We start from the raw sequence: 22976 nt of genomic DNA on the forward strand, positions 1-22976 counted from the left end.
TAAAGACAAGAAACAAGAGTGCTTCTTCTTTCTAAATATACTGAAAGGGAAAAAAAACCACACCGAATATTTCTAATATAAACAGTAATGTGTTGACAGAAAATCACCGAAGTGCACCCAACAATACGGTCGCTTGCTTGTCCGGGGCGCTGTTTCCGGGTCTCGACTTCCAGGGTGTCTACAGAGTTTCAGTAAGTGACTGTCACACGGTCACACAGGAGTAGTATTTTTTTCTCCAAGACAGCGGCGAACCGGGTGAGTGGTTGTACGAACACAATTTTACCTGGGCATACAAACTTTAATATTTTACCATACAGACAATTTACATATACCTTGTAATTATTAAGGGCTTTCTACACGTTTCGCAAATTTCATTAAATGCCACTCTGGACAGCTAGGATACTGTTCTGACAGCCAGGGGAAAATCAGAATAAATCACAAAGTTCGGAAAGCTGCGTACAGTATTTTGCTTAGATTGTACTAATTTGAAGTTGCAGTTTATGTTTTATTCTGCGACATGTCTCCATGGCATAGTGTGCGCTGTAAACTCTGAGAATGTACGCACTGTGTTCCTTTTTGTATTGCTTCGGGCATCATGTTTTTATTAGGTTATCTTCACGAAGAGAGGAAATTGCTGAAAGAGACTGAGGTTTTCTTTAAACCCAGCGACAGCACCAGCAGTTTGGTCTAGAAGTTTCTTTATCCTTTTTAGGTTTCCCTGCCTATGTCTGTATGAGGCCCTCCAGCTGAACTTTGCAGTGCAGTTACATAATAACGAAGCGAGGAACCCTAGATATGCAAATGTTTCCTGCAGTGTTATCAGAAGAGGCAGAGTGTTCAGCATGTCCTGTGTAGCAATGTTCTGGATTCTGTTGCTGAACTGTAGAATGTGCATTTAGCATATTCATGAAAACTAGCCCCCCCCACACACACGCATGCATGTTCTTTTTGTGATAACAGGGTAAAATGATCTTACTTGTTTTAAAGTCTAAGATGTTTGAAAACAATAAAATATTTGCTCGGCTGGGCTTAAAATACAGTGTGCTTGTATGTGATAGGTCTATAGTTACATTTAACCAGGTTCCCTCACCTTAATGTACACCACCTAATAAGGGCACTATGGTCTGACGATTGGTTTTCCTTGCTAGACTATGAAGACTATGAATACTAAGCCTGTTATTTGTGAGAAGAAAAATGAAAAAGATGAAATCAATGAAACCACCAAAATAATCTTTGCTCTGTGAATTTTATTTATTTATTTATTTGGCCACAGGAACTCTTTAGGAACAAGCAGCATCTAGTTCATTAGTGTTAACTAGTGTTAAGAGATTAATTAGACACTTTTGGAGACTTGTACATGGACACATGATTGAACTGCAGACTGGATGTTAGATATGGATGCTCTTCACTCTCTATGACAGTCCTGACAGACTGAAGTGCTTGTAAGGTTCCCTAGCTGACCCATCATGCCTAATAAGCCTTCAGAAAAGGTAATATTCCCACAACACAGAGCTAGCAGAGAGGAATTCCAGAGAGGAATTGAAGTTAAATATTAGATCTTATAAACACTATGCAACTGTTTAAGTGTTTCTTGTGGCTTAGCTAATGACTGCAAACTATGCAATTATGAGTGCTATCAGGTACCCTTGAGCTAACACATTGACTTATGATAAATGTGTCTAGATAACTGGTTTGGTTTGGCTCATGTTGATGTAGGGTCAACATGATTTCATCGGTGTTGTGATTTATATATATAAGTGTTTTCTAATCTTTTTCTCATTCATTCCTATACGCAAATATATTATCTATTAGTTATCATTTGATATATTGTAGCAAATGCTGATGACATTGCTTGTCATATCAGGTACTATACTATTGGAACGGTACCAACTGTGAAAAGTAAGAAATAAAATGCAAACAAATTGACATTTTTAGTAAATTAAGCAGCTTTCACTATTAAATTGCACAGTTTCTCTATCAGTATATAGCACTTATCTTAACTTGTTCTGCAGTGAATCATTTCAGTTGATGATTGGAATTACTCATAACATTCACAGCAAATCTACATTGACATCTGTCATCACCTAGCCAGCCTGTGACATCTACCATAGAAAGGCCTTCTCAGACAGTGAGGTGTGATGTGTGAGATGTGTTGTTTCCTTATTTCTTTATTTCTATACCACTGTATGTCCTCACTGCAATCTTTGTCTTGTAGGTCAAATGGCGAAAGCATATGAGTTTAACTGGAAGAGACCAGTGCCTCCATGCATGCAAGAAGGGGAATATTTTGATAGATTTGATGAGGCAAGGAAATGATTTGCTTCCTCTCCTGTGTTTGATTGTGCTGGTCTGTTTGCTACTTTTTCATTTTAAATGTATATTTGTTTATTATGGTGTGTAGCAGGTCTTCTAAAACAATTTATCTACTCAGTCAAGAAAGGAATGCTTCAAAGTGTCATTTTGGCACTTTACATCTGCTTTTAACATAGAAAATGTTTTTTTTTAAACATGATTGTAGATTTTTTAACAGCTAGTAATTCTGCAGGTATAACTGGTATCTAATATTGTTAAGTCATTCAAATATTTAGAGTAGCAGTTTTGAGTTAGCAGTGCTTGTTTTGGATTGTTACACATTGAGTCCGAGATTCTATACATACTGCCTGGCTTATGCTGCCTTTGTTCCAAAGCAATCATTCCAAGGAATCTGCATCTTGAAAGTCATAATTTGCTGAGGACATCTGTGTTCTCAAATGCCCCTTGAGAATTCCTGGTCAGGCCATCGAAGTTTATCTTGGAACGGAATATTTTTGGAAGGCTGTATTCTCACGTACAATGTGTTAGTGACCAGACCCAAGTTTTCAAACCAAAGTATGGATTTCCCATGGGAGAGGGTGAGAGCACTTTGGGAGTTTTTTATGCGCTCATATGAAAAAGGCTATTTAGCCATATTTGTTTGCTTAGTGAATCTCCTCTGAATATCCATTGTGTTGCTTTTGTGCATTATGGAACTCTAAAAAAGATATTGACAAGGAGGCGGCATTTAATCAGTTGATGTTTACAATATTGCTGTGTTTTTGCTGTGTTTATTTTTTCCCAAGACATAACTGGCTAGTCTATGGAGCTCTGCTTATGATAAATAAAAAGCTGTTTGAAGTTTTTTCCTTCACACACAGAAATCAAAGGGGAACGTTCCCACAGTACCATTCTGAGTGTCATAAAATGCTGCTGGAAAAAGTGACTGCACACCACAGGAGCCAGTGCAGATCCTCGAATAGCAGCACTGGATTTAGTGCTGTTTCTGGCTATATTTAAATTGTGACTGCACACCACAGGAGCCAGTGCAGATCCTCGAATAGCAGCACTGGATTTAGTGCTGTTTCTGGCTATATTTAAATTAATTGTTTATCGAAATTCAGAGAAGAAGTGTATGTGTGTGTGTAGTAAAAATTGCAATGAAGTACATAAGGTTTCCAGAGAAACCTAACTGTTAGATAGAGGTCCTTCATCAGCTGCAAGCTGCACGTTTCAGACAGAGGTCCTTCATTAGCTGTGCAGCTGATGTCAACCTCTACCCAAACAATCCTGTTACTCTGAAAACCTTATCAACTTAATTGCAATTTTTAGTACTTGTACTTCTTTTACTGGTCTTTCACTACTACTAGTGCACTGTGGTTTCTACCTGGAACCTTCTATATATATATAAAGTCAGCACAGAGGGGATATATGGTGTGGTTTTTCCTTTTTAGGATCCATTTATCTTTGAGCCAAACTGCTTTTTGAGAGTGGATGCCTTTGGATTCTTCATCACATGGAAAAGTGAAGGAAAGGTATTATTTTTATTCAAGTGAGACTAATTCAATAACCCTATCAAAATCATAATAATTTCAGAGGATTACAGAGGAACCAAATGATTTAACTCCCTGCCTGTGTACATTGTAGGGGAGTAATGATTCAGTTTGTGTGCCTGAGGGATTTGTGACAGTCACTATGTCTGTGTTCTACTCTTTCACCCATAGGAGGGTCAGGTTCTGGAGTGTTCCTTGATCAACAGTATACGGTACTCAAATGTGCTCAAGGTAAATTTATTAACACACAAACTGGCTCTTTTGCTCGTAATGCACAGGAAAATATGACTTGGCATTCAAAGAGTGACTTGGCTCAAGGAGTAGAAATAAAGAGAAGGTCAAACTTTTTTAGATTAATGATAACTAATGATACAAGGTAGGGTATTTTGTCTGATTTGTGTGATTCCATTGTGGAAACCATTATTTTTTCATTGCAACCATGAACTAGCTTGCAGCATATGTAGCAGAATGTTGTCTGGGATGTTGTGTGCTTTGTATTTGGCTTCGTTTCACGTCCCTGTAGGACCCAAAGGTTCTTTCAGCGCTCGAGGCTACAGGGAATCGGGAGAGTGACCTGGAAGACAGGCTCATCTGCATATGCAGTGGCACAGACCTGGTCAACCTCAGCTTCATGTACATAGTGGCACAAAGTGCTGACATTGCAAAGGTAACTTGTGCTCTCTTGGAGAGGTACATGAAACAAAACCAAATTAATTTGGTCCCTCCTCCTTTACTCTCAAGAATATTTTTCAAAGAGGGAAATAAAAATATTGTCTCAAGTAAATTTAAAGAGCTCACACTCGTGCACTAGAAGAGGAATCTTTTATCTCTTGATTCTTGTGTAAATATAATTTCCTCTTAAAACAGTGATCAGATGGGAAATGGAAGAAATGTATTATTTATTACATATTAAACGAGTTCCTCAGTCCTTCGGCCCTTTCCCCATAGCGATTTCTCAGAGGTAATGGTAATGGAGGTAATAGGAGGTCTAAAATAAGACCTCCATGTAAACATGTCCTCTTTATATTTTTATTTGTGTGTTTATTGTATACTGTACATGTGACGTCACTTCAAAGGTATAAGAAGACTCGTTTAGACGTTTTCTTTTGGAAATGATATTTTTACCCATACCCATTTTTCCCACTCTGCCTGTTTGCAGCAATGGGCTGGCAGCTTACGGTCGTTGATTCACAATGCCCGGGCAAACAATGTATGCCCAAAGACCTGTCTAAGCAAGCAGTGAGTGCTACACTGCCAATAGTTAACATAATAATTAATAATTAAGTCACTGGTGCAACTTTGGGAAAAGTATTGTACAGTGCTCTCCAGAATTACTGACACCACTGAAAAAGACTGACAGAACATGCTATTAATATAATATAATAATAAGTTGTTGTTTATCAGGAAAAATTCTTCAAAGAAGAATTGCACCTCTAGATATTACTATAAACCAAATGTAATTGACATATATAACCATTCACCTGGTGAAAATGAATGGTAACAATGCTGTAGTGGGTAATAAAACTTTGCCCTGGGAATGTGCACCACACTCTAGCAATAAGAGTCCTTGGGCGAGACTCCTAACACTACATTCACCTATCTCTGTAACATCAGTGAAATTGTCGATTGAAATTGTCAATCTGGTAAGAGCATCTGAAAAATGCGTAAAGAGGAGCTTACTACGGTTAGAGGGCAGCTCCAGTACAACAAACTATTTGAAGATTTGCCAGAAGAAAAACTCTGCTGTCATCAAACCAAAAACGTTGGCACCTGAGTAGGTTAAACATCAATGGATGACCAACTGTATGATCAACACCAGAGATTTGGTTGGCAAAAAATCTATTTAAAAAGTTCCTCCTGTGAAGAATATGGTGGAGGAGCTGTTGTGGGGCTTTTTTCCTTTCCATATAAGGTGTATTAGCACTCATGCCATAACAGATTTAATCAAAGAAGAGGAAAAAAGCCACAGACTGCATAATGGTTTCAGATCTTCCAGTAGGACAGTGATTTAAAACATATCACCAAATAGTTCATCAACCAGAATCAAGCTTGTGCTCAAGTGTGCTATTTCCTAAAACCTGTGGGGTGAGTGGAAGATGAGAGTTCACAAACTGCAGTATTATTTTATTATAACCGAGGTATTATAATTTACCTCACTGTAATGCTAGAGTTATCTCATGTTATGAGATCAAGCCCATCAACCGCAAAGCCCTTGTGTCATGAATCTTTAGCTAGGAGTGTCAGTCGTGGAGGGCCTATATATTTTGTTTTCCCAATCTTGTACCAGTGGCTTTTTTGCCATGGACTAAGCACTACTTATGATTCTGCTAATTATTCTGAAGTGTGTTTATTAATGCAGATGCATGTTTTTATGCTGTTGACATTGCTGATATTTCTTCGTAGTTGGATGAGGCTGTCATTTCTGACCAACGTAAATGGAAAAATCCCAGTGAGAAGGTAGGCTCATCTACCTGATCAGAAAAAAACAAAGCAATTTATACTTGGAATGAATGAGTCGTAATGAGGTTATAGATACCTCTTAGTGCCCTGCCATTGAAGTAGTCATTCTGTTGATCACCTCATTGGGATTAGTCCAGTAATTGGTATTTTAAAGAGCATCTGAGCCATTTTAAATTTTAATAGAATTCTTTTAATCTCCTACAGCATTACAAGAACCTTTGCTTCGGGAAAAACTGAGAGGGTTATATTCCAAGTACTAAAAGACCTCGGTCTACCTAGTGGAAAGGTGATATATTCTAAGGCTGAAATACTGTTGAAGTTATGAGGATACACTAGTTGTTTTCTAATTGTGATATTTAAATGGCACTGAATTCTTCTGTTAGCAGATTATGTTTATGCCACCACACACACACACACACACACAAATGTAATAGATTCTCTTTAGGCTAAAAACATTTTAAATGTTTTATTTCCATTTACAGAATGATGAAATTGAGCAGGAGGTTTTCACCTTTGAGAAGTTTTACTCTCTCACTCAGAAGATTTGCCCCAGAGCTGACATCGAGGTGCTCTTCAAGAAACTGTGAGTAGTCTGGCCATAGAAATGTGAATAACTGTTGGCCTATGATTTAGTTTAAATAATGTAAAATAAATTAATTGAGGAAAGGGCTCATTGCAACTTTTTCATATTGTTCTATTGTGTAATGTATTGCATTTTCTTCCATCTGATATTTTGTTTCAGCTGTGGAGACAAAAATGATTATTTAAATATAGAACAGTTAATCAGCTTTTTGAATGAAGTAAGAGTTTTTCACTCACTACCTTACTGCTGTTCCAACTTGACTTCCTGTTTTCTCATGTTGCATAAGTTCTATACTTCACCCAGACTCCCTGCTTTTGAAAGCTCGTTTGAACATGTAGCTGAATGCAGCTGTGTCTGCACTCTCCTGCTTATTCTACTCACCTTTTCTCTCACTGTTTCTGCACCTACATGCACATATATGGAATACATATATGGAGCATATATATATATATAGCATACTTTTCAAGATAAGTGCATTTTTTTCAAGGGGATACCAGTGACTTTTGCATTTGAACACAAGCTCACATTTAGTGCTCACAGTTGTGGCCTGTCATTTAATATGATTTGTGGTAATGCTCTGTTAGAGTGGATCTCATGAATGTATTATGTAGTTTAATTTTAAAGTGGCATCAAGGTGTAAATTTAGAACCAGTGATTATAGCTTCCTACTATAGAAACTCTTATTCTGTTAAACTTCTGTTTCCACACAGAGCCAGCGGGACCCTCGTCTTAATGAGATACTTTTCCCATTTTATGACCCCAATCGAGCGACGCAAATCTTATATACCTATGAGACTGATGACAACCTTAAAAAGAAAGGTAACAGTCACCATAAATCACTGTAATGTAAGCACATGCATATCCAGTTTCAATATTATCACTGAGTCTTTATCACTGAGTTCCATCTAGTGGTGGAACAAAGTAAACCTTTGTCCAGTTCTCTGTTGGAAATGAGTGTGGGCTACATTAGCAGTGAATACATGGTAAACCACTGTTAAGACGATTTTTTTAGCAAATGCAAAGCAAGCATGCATCTTACTGCTGCTGTTTCTGTGACATGCCAGTAACTCCCTGGTTTGCAGGTCTGATGTCATGTGATGGGTTTTGTCGATACCTAATGTCTGATGAGAATGCTCCAGTGTTCCTAGACCGACTGGAACTCTACCAGGAGATGGACCAGCCCCTAGCCCATTACTTCATCAGCTCCTCCCACAACACATACCTAACAGGCAGACAGTTTGGAGGGAAGTCCTCTGTGGAGATGTATCGGCAGGTCCTTCTCTCTGGCTGCAGGTGTTGTGAACTGAACTATACAAAGCTTAAGTCCAAAGCTTAAGTCCTCCAGTCAGAAGTTGCTGTGTATTAAAACATACAGGAGTTGATTCTGCTTTTCATGTTGGACAAAAGTGAAGGGCAGTTTGGAACTGGAAAGCTGTTTGCAATGGTCCACAATCTGATGACTACAAATTAATTGATTATTTAACCTGATAAACCTTTGATTCATTGTCCATAAACATTTGTGTATGTCTGAACAGTCATTAAATTAATTAAACTAGTCAGCTTTTGGGAGAATGCACATGCATGCACTGATGCAGTGTGTCTCCATTTTGATTGCAGGTGTGTGGAGCTGGACTGCTGGGATGGAAAGGGAGAAGACCAAGAGCCCATTATAACTCATGGCAAAGCCATGTGCACAGATGTGCTTTTCAAGGTGAATAGCCATGTCAAATGCTTCAAGTACATCTTAATGTTATAGTATTCATTGAAGGTCATTACCATTTTTTCATCATTTAGCAAGATTCTATGTATCACTCAAGGCTTTACAACAAAGAAATATTAAATATGAAATCGTTTAAAGGATATAATTATTATTATTGGAACTATATTTTAAAGGTAAATTAAATACATTTATTTTTTGTAGGATGTCATTCAGGCCATCAAAGAAACTGCATTTGTGTCATCTGAATACCCTGTGATTCTGTCATTTGAGAACCACTGCTCGTACGTATGGTAGATAAAAAGAGTGGCTGGAAGTTATTATTATTAATGTGAAGATTTGCTGCTACAAAATCCAGCACTTCCTTTGCAGTTCACAGACTTCAAATAGTATAGGTACATGTTGTAGCATGCTGTTATTCAGACTTAGTATGCACTTTATACAAGCCCCTCTTTCATACCATAGATGCATTTTAAATTTAAATGACATTATGAAAAAATCATGAAGTCCTTTTAACACACATTGTCTTTAATTTTGTCATGTTTTGTAGGAGGCATCAACAGTATAAGCTGGCCAGATATTGTGAGGACATTTTTGGAGATATGCTTCTCAGACAGCCTTTAGAGGATTTCCCAGTATGTGCTTCTTGATGAGCTGTACTTCATTATGACTAATGATGTTCTTGCTGAAGATTTTTTTTCTTGCATCTTAGATGGATCCTGGTAAACCTTTGCCTTCACCAAATGACCTGAAAGGAAAAATTCTCATTAAGAACAGAAGATTAAAACCTGAGGCTGAGGAAAGTATGTTTTATTTTTATTTTTGAGATGAATATTAAAAAGAAGGCTCGAATAAAATACACACTAGTTAGTGTAAACTGCTCAAATAAAGTTCACATAATATATAGTAGCAGCAGCAGCTTTCAGCAGCACCTTTTATAGCCCGTGTTTTAACAAGAATATTTAGGGACATTTTGAGCATGGCTGCTGTTTGGTAGAGCAACTGGAGCACTTCAGGAAGCATATGGAAGCTGGAGAAGCAAGCATGTCCAACCACATGTCTGAAGATGAGAATGAAGAGGATCCGGGCTCCGGTAGGGCATTGCTCCCATTCTGCTTCCCTACAGCACACCATCCTATTATAAAGCAGATTTGCTCCTCCCTAGATGCTATAAGGCCTTTAGTTAAATGCAGTCATGTTCAGTTATGTCAAAGTTTGGACATTTGTTACTGATTTACGAACATCAACAATTGTACTGAAAAGAGATAATGAATAATGAGTAGGTAGTCATCAGGTGTCTTTTTTTTTGTCTTTCCATGCCTGTGTGTGTGTGTGTGTGTGTGTGTGTGTGTGTGTGTGTGTGTGTGTGTGTGTGTGTGTGTGTGTGTGTGTGTGTAGCAGAGCTGGTGGATGAGGCTCATCCTGAGTGGATATGTGGCAGCCTTGTCACTGGCCAGACAAATAGCTGTGAAGAAAATGTGCTTGGAGCCAGAAAGGTTGTTCCATGTGTTTGTTTATACATTTAGATTTTCATCATTTTGTTGTTGATTATTATTATTTTTTGCTATATACATTGCTTGATAATGTGCTGAGGAATAGATTGGTAATTACAGCAGTAATCTTCTATATCTGTAACGTTGCAGGTTTTATGCATTATGCGGAGATGAGTAGCATGAAACACCAACATACGTTTATTAAACACTCAGACACGCACACTAACAGAGTCAAAAACCGACAACACAAATGCGTAAACGACAGACCTTTATACATATGATAAAAACACAATAAGGAGCAAGTGTGAGACACAAGGAGGGCGTGGCCACATTGACGAACACATACAAGAAGACGTTTTTTTTGGGGGGGGGGGGTACCGTGAAAATATATGCCTTAAAAAATTGTACTTTGTACATTGTTTGTACATAATAATTGGTTATTTTGTCAAAATGGAAAAAAGGTGCCTTTTAGGTTTTCTTTTCTTTTCATTTAAGTTTCAGAAAATTGTTTGATGATTGGAGGATTGAGACTGCCCTCCTTTGTTTCCTGCCCTCCTAAGTTCAGTCATCTTACTAGCAACTTAATTTATTCCATTTACTGCGTGATCTGAGTATATAAAGTCTATTCTCTTGTGCAGGCTGATGAGACAAGCATGGCTGACGAGCAGACCTTGATTCAGTCTTACACATACGTTGCAGCCACCACTAATATTCACCCCTACCTGTCCAATATTGTTAACTATGCTCAGGCTGTGAAATTCCTGGGTTTTGAGGAGGCTGAAGGCAAGTTGTCTTATATTGCATACTGCATGGATTAGACAGTTGCCTTTTATTAGGTGATGACTGTGTGTACATTTTATGTGAACGCATGAGTGATGCCTGTGTATTCTGTTACCTGACTTTTGCAGAAAAGAACATCCACCACAACATGTCTTCCTTTAATGAGTCTGTAGGCTTGGGATACCTAAGGACCAATGCTATTGAATTTGTCAAGTATCCTTTTTGCTGTGTATAAGAGCAGGAATAGTAAAAGGGTTTAGGGTTTATAAAACATCTGATGCTGCTACATCAGAATCGCGAAGAGCAATTTGATTTAAATCTTTAGGCAAATATTTAATCAAAAGGAGTTGTGTAAACTTTGGTGACTATTCACTTAAAATGTATTTCAGAACTCTTTTGTTTGTTTAGCAAAACTGAGAGGAAGAACATTTTATGCCCAGTTTCTCAAAAAAACAAAAAAAAACAAAACCTGACCCCCATGAACATCCAGCTTAAGCAGAATTTATTTTCATAATTCTTGTTTTAGCCATGCTTTTGTGAGATTCATTTTCCTTGTGACTGCCCAAGCCTGCATGCTTCCATATTAGTATTCTTATTCTTTTGCCAAGTGTTTTCCCAGACCATATTTCCTATTTCTGTCTACACAGGTAGACAGAATTTATTTTGGAATTCCTAGTTCATCTTCTCAGCACTACCCAGCAGGATTCCTATTCTTCTTCCATCGCTCTGGCACATGGCAGCAGCCAGCCTCAAAAGCCTATTGGCTAGCAAACTGTTAACAGGCCTTACTAGTCTATGTCCTCCATTAGATTCCTTACTCTTACAGTCAGGTGTATAGGTCCCCAACCACTTAAGTTGCCTTATACCATTTTTGATGGGCAAGCTGCTGTTGATTTCTAAAGTATTTATAGCTGCCAGTTCAAATGACCTTGATAATACAGGTACTGCTCTACTCACTACCTTGTCTCAGTAGATCAGTGTTAAAGTTCTAGTTTCACCTGACATTCCACAATGTTAGCCAATACTATACATGTCCACAAAGTGTCATAACATGCAAGACAGGCCATAAATGAACAAAATTGTCTTTTCGAATGGCGCTTATAATATGTTCCATTCAAATAGTCACACTTTGCGTGAGGCTTGTGGGACATGTCTTGATCTATACTATATTAAAATAGCCCTTATATGCACTGTGCTTGACTCTTTCTGGCCGTCAGGTTTCAAGGCAAGGTTGAATTCCCCAGAGCTGCATTGGGCATTGACAACTGCAGTGCCCCATGTGATAAGTAACCTGTCACTGTGCCCAAGCCGACACAGCCTCTGAGGCTGACTGGCATTGGGGACTGGCTGCTGGTTTGATTCACTAGGCTAGCTTCAGGCCATTCTTTGTCAAAACAGTACCTCTCAGACTGGACTGTGGAAATGATTTCACTGGCACGCAGCTTGGCGGCTCCTTTACGGGCTTTGTCTGCAGTCTATATAGGGATTTTTTTAAGGAAACCACTGTGCTGCACAATCATTTGCTGACTGGTGAGGTTATGCACTATGGATGTTACCATGTCATCTCCATCACATAGCATGAAATAAAACCTCCAAGGAGACAAAATAGGAAGTAGTTCTAAGTCTTGGGTAATTTTTTTGTCTTCTTGTAGGTTTTATTCCAAGTTCTGCTGTCCAGTATGTGTACTAACTGTGTACTAAATTGAGATGTTCTGAAGTCTACTGCCCATCCTACAGCTCAGAATAGTTGTGAATGAGTGACTCACTAACAGTGGATAGTTTTGTATCACACTTTAGTTCCCTACACCAACAAGAGAATTTAGCTCACCTGAGCTGATCTGTGCTTCTGCAAAGAATTGCAAATTCTAAACAGTTGTCACAAATAATTACCAGTGAATTATTTATTGATATTTATCACAGATGGTAGAACACAGCTTTTTGGCTGTTGCACACTTATCTATTTCTAACCATCTGCCTAACTCTTTACAAATGTGACATGTGACTAGGATTAGATAATAATATTATCACAGAGAGAAAATTCTCACTGAGAAGAAATTGTTATAAATGAGACAATATCAAACTGTTAGTTGCCTTCATGTATGAGACTTTTAAAGATTTATAAAGGAATGATTCTTTTTATGGAATAGAAAAAGTTTTTAGATAAATATTGTGTATTTTCAGAAACATGTAAGAAAAATATTTTTAAAAAGATGGAACAAGTATAACAAAAGTCAAACGTTTCTCTCTAGACTCATCCAAACGTTTGAATTAAGGGTGAACTTGTGACCTGCAAAACAACAGCATCTGTTAAATACACCCAGTAGGATAAACCCATTTTTATGGGCTATAAATAATCCACAGCTTCCTACTAAATCTCACTAACCCTCTACGCTTTTCCCTTGAATGAGATGCACAGCTACAACAAGCGGCAGATGAGTCGAATCTACCCAAAAGGAGGCCGAGTGGACTCCAGTAATTATATGCCTCAGATCTTCTGGAACGCTGGCTGCCAGATGGTAGCTCTGAACTTCCAGACTGCAGGTAGTGCCAGCAGCACCACTGCCGCTACACCACTACTGCTGCAACAACCCTCTGTATTCACATATAGGCTCAGACACCCAGAGACTCACAATGCTCTTCACAACATGCTGGAATCAGACCACATCGCCATCTTTGACTACAGTCCAGATGTTGAACACTGTTGTGTTTGTTTGGAGTCAGCAGCAAGGGATAACAGTTTCATTTCACTTGTAAAAGTTCTTTCTGAATGATTGTTAGGAAAAGTCTGCTCATTTGGTTCAGTCAAATTGCAGTGTCACTGAAATATTGTAATTACTATTTGGTTCTAATCTGTGATACTTGAGAGTTCTGTTTCCTTGAAAAATTCAGCACTGCTGCTTAAGTACACCAGAGCACCTCACTGCAGCTCAGTGGCCCACTGGGTGTTTGAGGAGGAATATTTTTGAATATTGAATGCAAACGCTCACTCTAAAAATCCTTTGTGTTATTCCAAGCCATCTGGAGCAGCCGCATTTCAAGGCTTATTCTGATATCCTCTGCATGCCTGAGTCCCATATGAATATGTGCTGAGCAATCAGGGCTTGGTTTGTCCTCTTCTGAGAGCTAATATTCCAGATGCTGTTTGTGAGTAATAATAGGTCCTAAGTTTAGGAAAATTATCAGACACTTCATAAAGTCTGGATAAAACCAGAAACTGAACTGAAAATGATTCTGTGCTGAGGTCACTATATAAAGAGGTCAATTAGTTCTCCCATCTTTATATTCAGACTGATAATGGAATTCACTCTAATACTGTTACCTGATGTTTATTTTTTCAGATTTGGCAATGCAGCTAAATCAAGGAAAGTTTGAGTACAATGGATCATGTGGGTAGGTAAACAAAACTTAAAAACCAAAGATTTAAAAAGACCCACAAACCATACACTATATTGCATCTGGATGAAGTTATTTGGTTTTATTTGGTTTTAGCTACTCACATTCTGCTCTCTCTGAGTACTGAGTACTTACATACATATCTAACTGATGAAAAGCTTTACTTCTTCACTATAGGATATAACATTAAATAAACCCTTCACACATAACCACTGTAAAGCAGACATTATAAAAGAATAAATATTGGTTGGTAAATCTTAGTAGGTAATGTGCATTAGCTTAATAAAGTTAATTAGATGAGGGAATAAATTTCAGCTAAACCCTGCAACAGATAAAATGTTCTTGCTCCCCTGTGACAGAAATTCTTAAGTACTGAGCTTGAAAAATGAGCAAAGAATATGTACATTGTTCTTGACATTTAATGTATCTAATGCAGGATAATGTGCACAGTAGATGCACCCCTTATAAGAGCATAATCTATAGAACTATGCTAGCTGACAGTCTTAATTACTTTCATCAAATGACAATGTGTGATGCACACTGTGAAATGAGTCACAATGGTGTGAAACCTCTAAACATATTAATCACCACATTCATCAAAGACTCCCTTAGTGTTGCATTCAGAAGCGTAAATTGAGTATGGTAAGGGGAGCTTAATTAAATGGGTCATTGCTTTAAGGTGACTGGAGGTAATGGCAGTAATGATGAACGGCTCAGTTGTACTTTGAAGCAAATAAGCCAATGTGTCTTTGATAGCTCATGTATTTTTGCCCTCGCAGCTACTTGCTGAAACCAGACTTCATGCGTCGCCCAGACCGCATGTTTGATCCCTTCTCAGAGACTCCTGTGGATGGAGTAATAGCAGCCACCTGCAGCGTCCAGGTGAGACCCCTCTCGACAGTTGTGATTGTTAACCCTTCACCTTAACCAACTCTGCTTATTCACGAACGGATTAAGTAGGACCTGTTCTTTTGAAAAACATGGGTTGTAGCTTGGGGAGATGCTGCTGTCTGAGGGAACTTGGGGTTAAGTGCGTAACTAATGAGCATGATGGCAGAGATCAGAGGAAGAGCATGCAAGTGCCTGCAATCCTCTGCTTCTGCATCAGAATCTTACATTGCCCCACCTCCAATTCAAACAAGCAAGTTTTTAGTTTCTGATCTGAATCTTTTGTACAACCTTTACCAAATGCCTGGAAATCAGTTTTTCTCACGTTTTCTATATTCAAGGTTATATCAGGCCAGTTTTTGTCTGACAAGAAGATTGGCACATACGTGGAGGTGGATATGTATGGGCTGCCCACAGATACTATTCGCAAAGAGTTTCGCACCAGGATGGTTATGAACAATGGACTAAACCCTGTATACAATGAGGAGCCCTTTGTGTTTAGAAAGGTACACTTACAATCTGCTGTTCCAGTGCTAGATAACACCGCATATTTACTCTGCACGCTTTATTAGCTACCTCTGGTTGTGATAGTCCCAGTGCTGTCTCTGCATTTCAGATCAGCTTTGTGATGTCATTAATCATATCTACATAATGCTTCCAGACTAAAAGAAGATAAGCACCTCTCTGTGTACTACCATGGCTCTCTGCTTCGACTCATGTTTTTGCTTCACTACACTGTGTATTTCTGCTTATCACAGAAATCCCTTATGTGCACACACACAAAGACATTCACACTAGTCGAATAATACACTTTCTGTCAAAGGTAATCCTACCGGACCTTGCAGTGCTCAGAATAGCGGTGTATGATGACAACAATAAGCTGATTGGCCAGAGGATTCTTCCCCTGGATGGCCTGCAGACTGGCTACAGACACATTTCCCTACGGAATGAGGGGAACAAGCCTCTCTCTTTGCCCACAGTCTTCTGCAACATTGTCCTTAAAACATACGTCCCTGATGGATTTGGAGGTCAGAGCAATTTAACACTGCAGCCATTAAAACCTCTAAGATGTATATACATCCAAGACAACTTCCTATAATGGAATTTTTTGACTAATTTTGAGTTATATCATCCCAAACACTATCAAATTAGTGTCTGCAGTGGATTTTGAAGTGCGTGTTCACTTTGACACACATATTTTTTAGCTATTGTAGATGCACTGTCTGATCCCAAAAAGTATTTATCCATCTCTGAGAAGAGGACAGACCAAATGAGAGCCATGGGCATTGAGACGGTGAGCATTTCCATCACTACAGCATCAGCTTTCATACATTTATCAATAAGACTGTTAACCTAAACCTTTGTCTCACATTGAGATATTGACTCTGTGTTATTCACATATTGGACATTATTTTTTACATTTAGAAAAGAAAAATATGAATTATTACAATGGTGTAACAGGAAAGTAGGTGATACCCAGGCGTTTGTAGTATATTTTCTGTTTTTATATATCCATTTTTGGAAAATAGAAGCTGATAAAATAAACATATGACTTCCAGTAAAGTAACATAATTAGTAAGAGCTTTTTTCAAGAGTAGAAATCTCTACTGCTGTGTGATTTTGCCTAATAAAGCATAATAAGCACAATAAAGTTGACACTACATATAGTGCTGTCCACAAGGAATTTGTGAGTGATTTTGGCTCACTGTTTTAAAATGAAACAATATCTAGGAGATTTAAGTGCTGAATGTTAGCTTTAATTTGATGATATTTGCATCTTTATTGTAATAATCAAGTGGAAATCATAGCATGTGTTTTAAACATAGTCTGCATTTCAGGGGACCATACACAGTTGGACAGTTGGCTACTTTTTCTTTGCCACGAGTCGAATCTGTCACGCTGCATCATTAGTTTATGTAACATGTACAGAGGTACCTACAGAGGTCATATGCTCCATAAAGGATGCTGCTTCACATTGCAGCAGGACAAAACTGCCAAAGCAAGTTAGGTGGGATTTGGGTTTTTTGGGGGGTTTTTTTTATGCTGCTGTTGCTCGAAGTACACTGTCTCTGCCTGGCCGAGTCAGTCCACTGAGCATGCATTTCACTCACTGAAGAAAAGACGGAAATCATACCTGTCAGCTGCAGACCTCATTTAATCATTGACTGCAATGAATCTGCAAACAAGAACTAAGCTTTCTGATTTTATTTAAGATTATGGTTATTCATGCAGTTCCATATAGGCCCTTGAAACAGGTGGAGCATGAATAAAAGAGCTGCAATTCTGGTATGGTTTACCCAGTGCTTTAAAGTGGCTTACAGTCTGCACTGTGTATTCAAAATTTAAAATTAGTTGGTGACAAATTCCCAGACATTCCATAAAATCTCTCCTATAAGCATTACCTATCTTGAGGAGTATCCCTTCTGCTATCTGTGCAGTGGGAAATAGCTGATGTGCCGAATGACAGCTTGAAGAGCAGTAAAAAAGGGAAAGCAATCCAGGTGAAAGCTGCGTCACCTCAAACAGGTTCATTGAGGCCTGGACATAAACCCAGCACTGGCTCCAAACAGGGTACTCACTTATCCACATGTTTACACAATCAGAATTGCATCCGCAGTCTCATTAGGCATGGTTTGCAGAACAAGTCTCTTTCCATAATTCACTTTGTCATATTTGTTTCTTTGCATCATGCACTTGTTTTATTGTTTGTTTCTTTTGTTAACATTTAAGATAAACGTTTCTTTTTAATTTCCTGGCAATTTAGATATCATCATCTTTATGCCTCAGGTTACTACTGATGACCTGAAACAAATGAAGGTATAAAGATTTTACAAATCTATCAGAGGAACAAAATAGGTCATAGAGGAAAGAAATAATCACTTCTTATATATTAATTAATTTATATCCCTTGTATTGTATTTCATTGTTTTCTTTGTTTCAATTATATTCCAGGCATATATAAAACTGGCCAAAAAGCAGCTGAATGAAGTCAATGCACTGAAGAAAAAGCAGGAAAAGGTGACTGAATACCCTGATCTTCTCACATCTGCTGATTGATTTTGGGCCCTGTATGCCTGCCTGTCTAATTTAGTGAAATATGTTGCATGGGCCTGGAGGGCAATAGCACCTAGATCTCAGATGCAATGATGATGATGATGATGATGATGAAGATTATGGTGCTTTGTATTGCAGACACACACTGCATTGCAGAGGTTCCATTGTAGTCAAATTAACAAGATTGTTGCACAACACAAAAAAGAAAAATGGGCTCTAGAAAAGCAACTAGAAAAAAACTGCAGGAAAGTCAGGTATAACAGACCCAGTGTCTGTGAGTCATGGTAAAGTTAAATAATAATATCATCATTTAAACATACTCCTACCATAAAATATTAAAGTACTAATAAACATAATAATAACAAATCAATAAAATGTATTTTTCATTGTGTTTTGAGTGTGTGAAACTGGCTGAGATTTTTTAAATTTTATATGTGACCCCAGTGAAAGTGACTGCTGTGAAATGAGGAGAGAAACTGCAATGAAGATCAAGACTTTAACTACAGAACACAAATCAAAGGTGGTGAATCCTCTCCAACACACACACACACCCACGCACCCCTCCCATGCCCCCCCTAAAGGAAGCTTACTTCTCACCATGCCTGTTTTGCTTGGGGATGTTTACTCTCATCCTCTTTTCCTGTGACTGTGGCAGGTGAAGGAGGTGGCGGCGGCCCAGGCCCGTGAGAGGGTGGTGATGATGGAGGTGCATGGTGGTGAGTTGCTGGCTCTCCGAGCTCAGCACATGCTGCAGCAGGGCGAGTGCCTCCGTAAGCTCATGCTGAAGACCCAGGAGGAACAGACGCAACAACTCATGCAGCTCCATGAGCGGTAAGTACTGCACATGTCGAAGAATTAAGTGTCAGTGAGATTAGGATCAGTCTGTGTGGTCCTTCCCCCTGGAATAGTGATGCTCAGAAATGCCTTTTCTACTGTAACCTTATTGCTAACATTTCAAGAGGTTTTGCTTCACTGTAAACACTTCAGTATGTACTGCTGTTTTGTTTTCTCTGTTTTTCCCTATTCTGGTAAAATCCACATTCTCATGTGGTTGAAAGAATTACGTGCATTATCAAAGTTTATCATGTAAGCCGAATATCAGCATTGACAGGAATACTGAGCTTTTTGAAGTCATTTTAGAGGCTGTACAGAAACATTGCAGAACTGAGCACACCTCTCATAAAGGATGTAGCTGTGTGTTACTTCATTTATGCACAAACTCACCAATGGCCTCATGCCTCCCTACTGAGCTAGATAATAGCCCCAAGTCAGCCTTCCTCTGTAGGATTCTGCATAGCCCAGCCTGGCTGATCCTGTTTAGACCAAAGCAAGCTTATTTTCTGTAGGTCACTGGTCTCAGGTTTTTTTCTGCTATTCCTTCAGAGTTATATATTTATAATATTGAAATACATAATTCAGCAGTGAAATTTGTTATCCTAATGTATCATATTTGTCATCTTAAGTGGTCTGTTAAATATTATATAAGCAGATTTTTATTCTTTGTACACCATTCCCCTGCCCCATTTTAGAATATCATATGCATTATCGAACAGGGGATAAACCTTAGCTATGAATTCAGCAAGGATTTTTGGGATTGGATTGTTGGTCCTAAAACAAACGTATTGTTTTTCTTTTCAGACATCATTGCTCATCTAATAAATGGTCCCATTTGGTTGTTTGTGTTTTCATGTAGACAGTGTAAGGAGATGCGAGCCAACCAGGCAAAGTCCTCAATGGAATACAGCAAAGTCATCAGTCAAGACAAAAGCATCAGGAATAAAGCCGAGAGAGAACGGTAGTGGGCCTCTTACTGAAAAAAGTTCCAGAAAGCCTTACACTAGACCATGGCTCTGTGGTAAACCCATCACTTATCCTGGCTGAAAGTACATTATAGCAGAAGATTCAGACACCATAAAGGCTTAGCCTTTATGTATTATGTACTGATATAGAATAATATGTTGTTAGATAGTGTCCAGTGAGACTCTGTTAGTGAAGATGCTAGCTGGTAGCTGGCATCATTCTGTTGGTGATGATGATAGATGGTATCCAGCATGATTGTGTAGCTTCTGTTTGGTTTTGTGTGTCTACGTGCACCACAGGAGAGTTCGAGAACTGAACAGCAACAACACAAGAAAATTTCTCATCGAAAGGAAAAAGGTATACATTTTAATCCTATTAAAGAAATGCACAGGTCTGTTTCTTGCTTTGTGTCAAATAAGACTTATAACATCAATTGACAGCTTGCCATGAACCAGTCCAGGGAGATTGAACAACTCCAGACAGCCCAGCGTGAGCAATTGGAGAAGCTGGATAAATATATTATGGAGGTAGAATGCTTATGTTCCTCTGAGGCAGAATTACTACTCTCAAATAATAGCATTATTAACCACCCAGTCTGTTGTTTAAAAATCTCTTTTCTTTTATGATTTTTTCTCTGTAGCTGTTGAAATCTCAGCATTCTGATCCTCAGTTTCAAGGTAGGGCTTTGCATTCACAAATCAATTTTACAATACCTCTGCTTGCTTATTATTCTTTTATTTCTCTCTATAAAAGTGCCATGGATTGCGGCTATGAGCTGTTGTTCGTCCCTTGTACTCCCTCAGACTGCTAAAGCAGTCAAGCTGAGACGAGGAAGAAAACCGTTCTCCGAGGGGTGCTCTGGTTATTGAACCTGTCAGAAAACATGGAGCCATCTCCTGCTGTTGGTGTATATGTATTCTGCGTGCAATAAAAAAAGTTCATTATGAATGAAGAATTATGCTCTTTTAGAGGGTACACAGGTCTATGCATCACACATCTTAAATGCAGTGCTTGTGAAAAAGTTCTGCTAAAGCTGTTGAAATGAGTTTATGAACTCTGCATCTTTTAATACTTTATATTTTGAAAGAAAGCCATTTTGGGTTGACTTAATATGGCATATATTCTGTTCTTCTGCCAACTATTGTAATGAATTCAATTGCCAGAGTAGCATATGACAGTAAACCTATGGAGGATTCCATGTTAACTGTCATTGACACTGGGGGCCACTTAGCTTCTGATCCCAGTCCTTGGATGATTTTCATACTGACCCCTGAAACCTCTGGACAAGTCTAGCACTTTGTTCTTTGTGCTTTATAGATGGAAGAGATACAGTACAGGCAAGAATGTGCAGGGAAGAAGAAGGACCGATCACAGCAGTGTCATAAACTCCCTTACCAGAGGGACAACAGCTTCGTGAGAAAACACACCATGCTACAGAGATGTTTCAGAAACTCATTTCTGCATCCATCTTTAATATACATAAACACATTCATTTTTTGATATTTTTGAGCTTTTTAAAATTTTGTCATAACTGTAATAAAATGTAGTTTTATTATATGTATAAATGCTTGACATTGTGAAAACACACACACACACACACACACACACACACACACACACACACACACGTGTTGTCATATTCAGGCACCCTCAGGGCAGACTTTTATGATGGAGAAGGGGTAGCTGTGAAACATTTACACAAATATATGATTGTAATTTATTACATACTTTAAATGCATTCAATAGTTGAGAAATATAAACTATTATTAACAAAATATTTAATAAAATATACTCTTGCTTTCAGGACAGAAATGTGCTCAGCTGTCAGCTAGGGCAAACTGCAGCAATCTACAACTTTGAACTGTATGTGACTTATATTATCCTAAGTAGATTCTCAGCATGTATTGTCAGTTACATATGTATTAAACTAAAAAGCATCTAGATTATATGTTTTTAATCTTCATCTAAAACATGTACTGCCATTTTCTTTGTTCTCTTGAAACTATTTTTGAGCCTGTTGGACTACCTCCATTTTCCTATCTTGTTTCTGGTTGATTTCCATTGTTATACTTGACATTGTGAATGTCTCATCATTTAAACACAATGATTCAGTGTGCGCCTTCTGAAAATAAATGTTTCAAAATGTGTGAAAGGAGGGGGCCACAATGGAGAATATGAATATTTATGAGAGCATTTGTGGCCTTTCAGAACCCTAGAGAAATTGTGTTCAGGAATACCAAGAGGTTTGCAAAAACTTTTATTTTACACCTTTGAGGGAATTTTAGCAGTACAATGACAAACTACTTGTGCATTATGAAGGCCTTTATTTGAAGATTGAGGTCATTTTAAAGAAGTTATTTTCTCACAAACAAATCATATCACTGCCCAGCGACAGATACTGAAGTGTAGCATTTTTCATCAGGTGTCTTCCATCTCTCTCCCTCACTCTCTTTTTCTATTTCTCTCTCTTTTCACTCTTTCTTTCTCTCTCTCTATGTCTGTATCTGTGTCTGACTGTCTGGCACATATCAGATTCTGCTGTGTTTGATTCAGCAGTGGAATTCCATGTAATTGATCTGTACCTCATTGCTAAGTTCACATCATCTGGAACCTTTATCATTTTTATATCTGCTTATTGCTCGCTTATTATCTTCATAAGTACCAGGCCCTTTATAGCTATACAATTTTCCTGCTTGGGAACTGACGTTGCATTGCACTATTTTAATGCACACTTCAGAAAGATCCACAATTCAAAACATGAGGCTTATAAGAAATGAATACACTGAATAGCAAATTTTACCTTCAACTTCAGGATGAACAGACACTTTGATGAAACAATTAGAATAGGTTAAATTGTTTGGAAGTGTTGACTTTTTTGTTATTGCGTAAATGAAAAGCAGATAAATAATTGTCATTTTACTAATGCAGGTTTAAAAAAAAATAGGAAGCTGTTGTTCTTAGCC

General features: G+C 38.2%; 1 protein-coding gene across 1 annotated transcript; it reads left to right on the forward strand.

Moving 5' to 3' along the window:
• Positions 1-181: 181 nt before the first annotated feature.
• Positions 182-21303, forward strand: LOC113572658 (1-phosphatidylinositol 4,5-bisphosphate phosphodiesterase beta-4). The gene is made up of 36 exons (XM_027002412.2): positions 182-255; positions 2216-2304; positions 3747-3827; positions 4017-4076; positions 4369-4512; positions 5005-5084; positions 6249-6302; positions 6510-6591; positions 6788-6888; positions 7048-7105; positions 7599-7707; positions 7971-8181; positions 8506-8599; positions 8810-8889; positions 9156-9240; positions 9318-9408; positions 9603-9698; positions 10004-10101; positions 10737-10881; positions 11007-11091; positions 13295-13419; positions 14217-14268; positions 15051-15153; positions 15501-15665; positions 15983-16187; positions 16365-16453; positions 17598-17730; positions 17924-17976; positions 18112-18177; positions 18352-18467; positions 18658-18733; positions 18869-19044; positions 19907-20008; positions 20313-20370; positions 20454-20540; positions 20654-21303. The coding sequence occupies exons 2-36, from the start codon at positions 2221-2223 to the stop codon at positions 20822-20824; spliced, it is 3615 nt and encodes a 1204-aa protein (XP_026858213.2). The 5' UTR covers positions 182-255; positions 2216-2220; the 3' UTR covers positions 20825-21303.
• Positions 21304-22976: the final 1673 nt, after the last annotated feature.

This window comes from Electrophorus electricus, chromosome 13, assembly GCF_013358815.1.
Source record: "Electrophorus electricus isolate fEleEle1 chromosome 13, fEleEle1.pri, whole genome shotgun sequence".
NCBI lineage: Eukaryota > Metazoa > Chordata > Actinopteri > Gymnotiformes > Gymnotidae > Electrophorus > Electrophorus electricus.

What these genes read in the sequence shown, in the direction of transcription:
- LOC113572658 (XM_027002412.2), top strand. Translation starts at nt 2,221, where the DNA reads ATGGCGAAAGCATATGAGTTTAACTGGAAGAGACCAGTGCCTCCATGC. An exon ending in GGGTTTTGAGGAGGCTGAAG is followed by an intron (nt 10,882 to 11,006) that starts GCAAGTTGTCTT and finishes TGACTTTTGCAG; the next exon opens with AAAAGAACATCCACCACAAC. An exon ending in AAAAACTGCAGGAAAGTCAG is followed by an intron (nt 18,468 to 18,657) that starts GTATAACAGACC and finishes ATGTGACCCCAG; the next exon opens with TGAAAGTGACTGCTGTGAAA.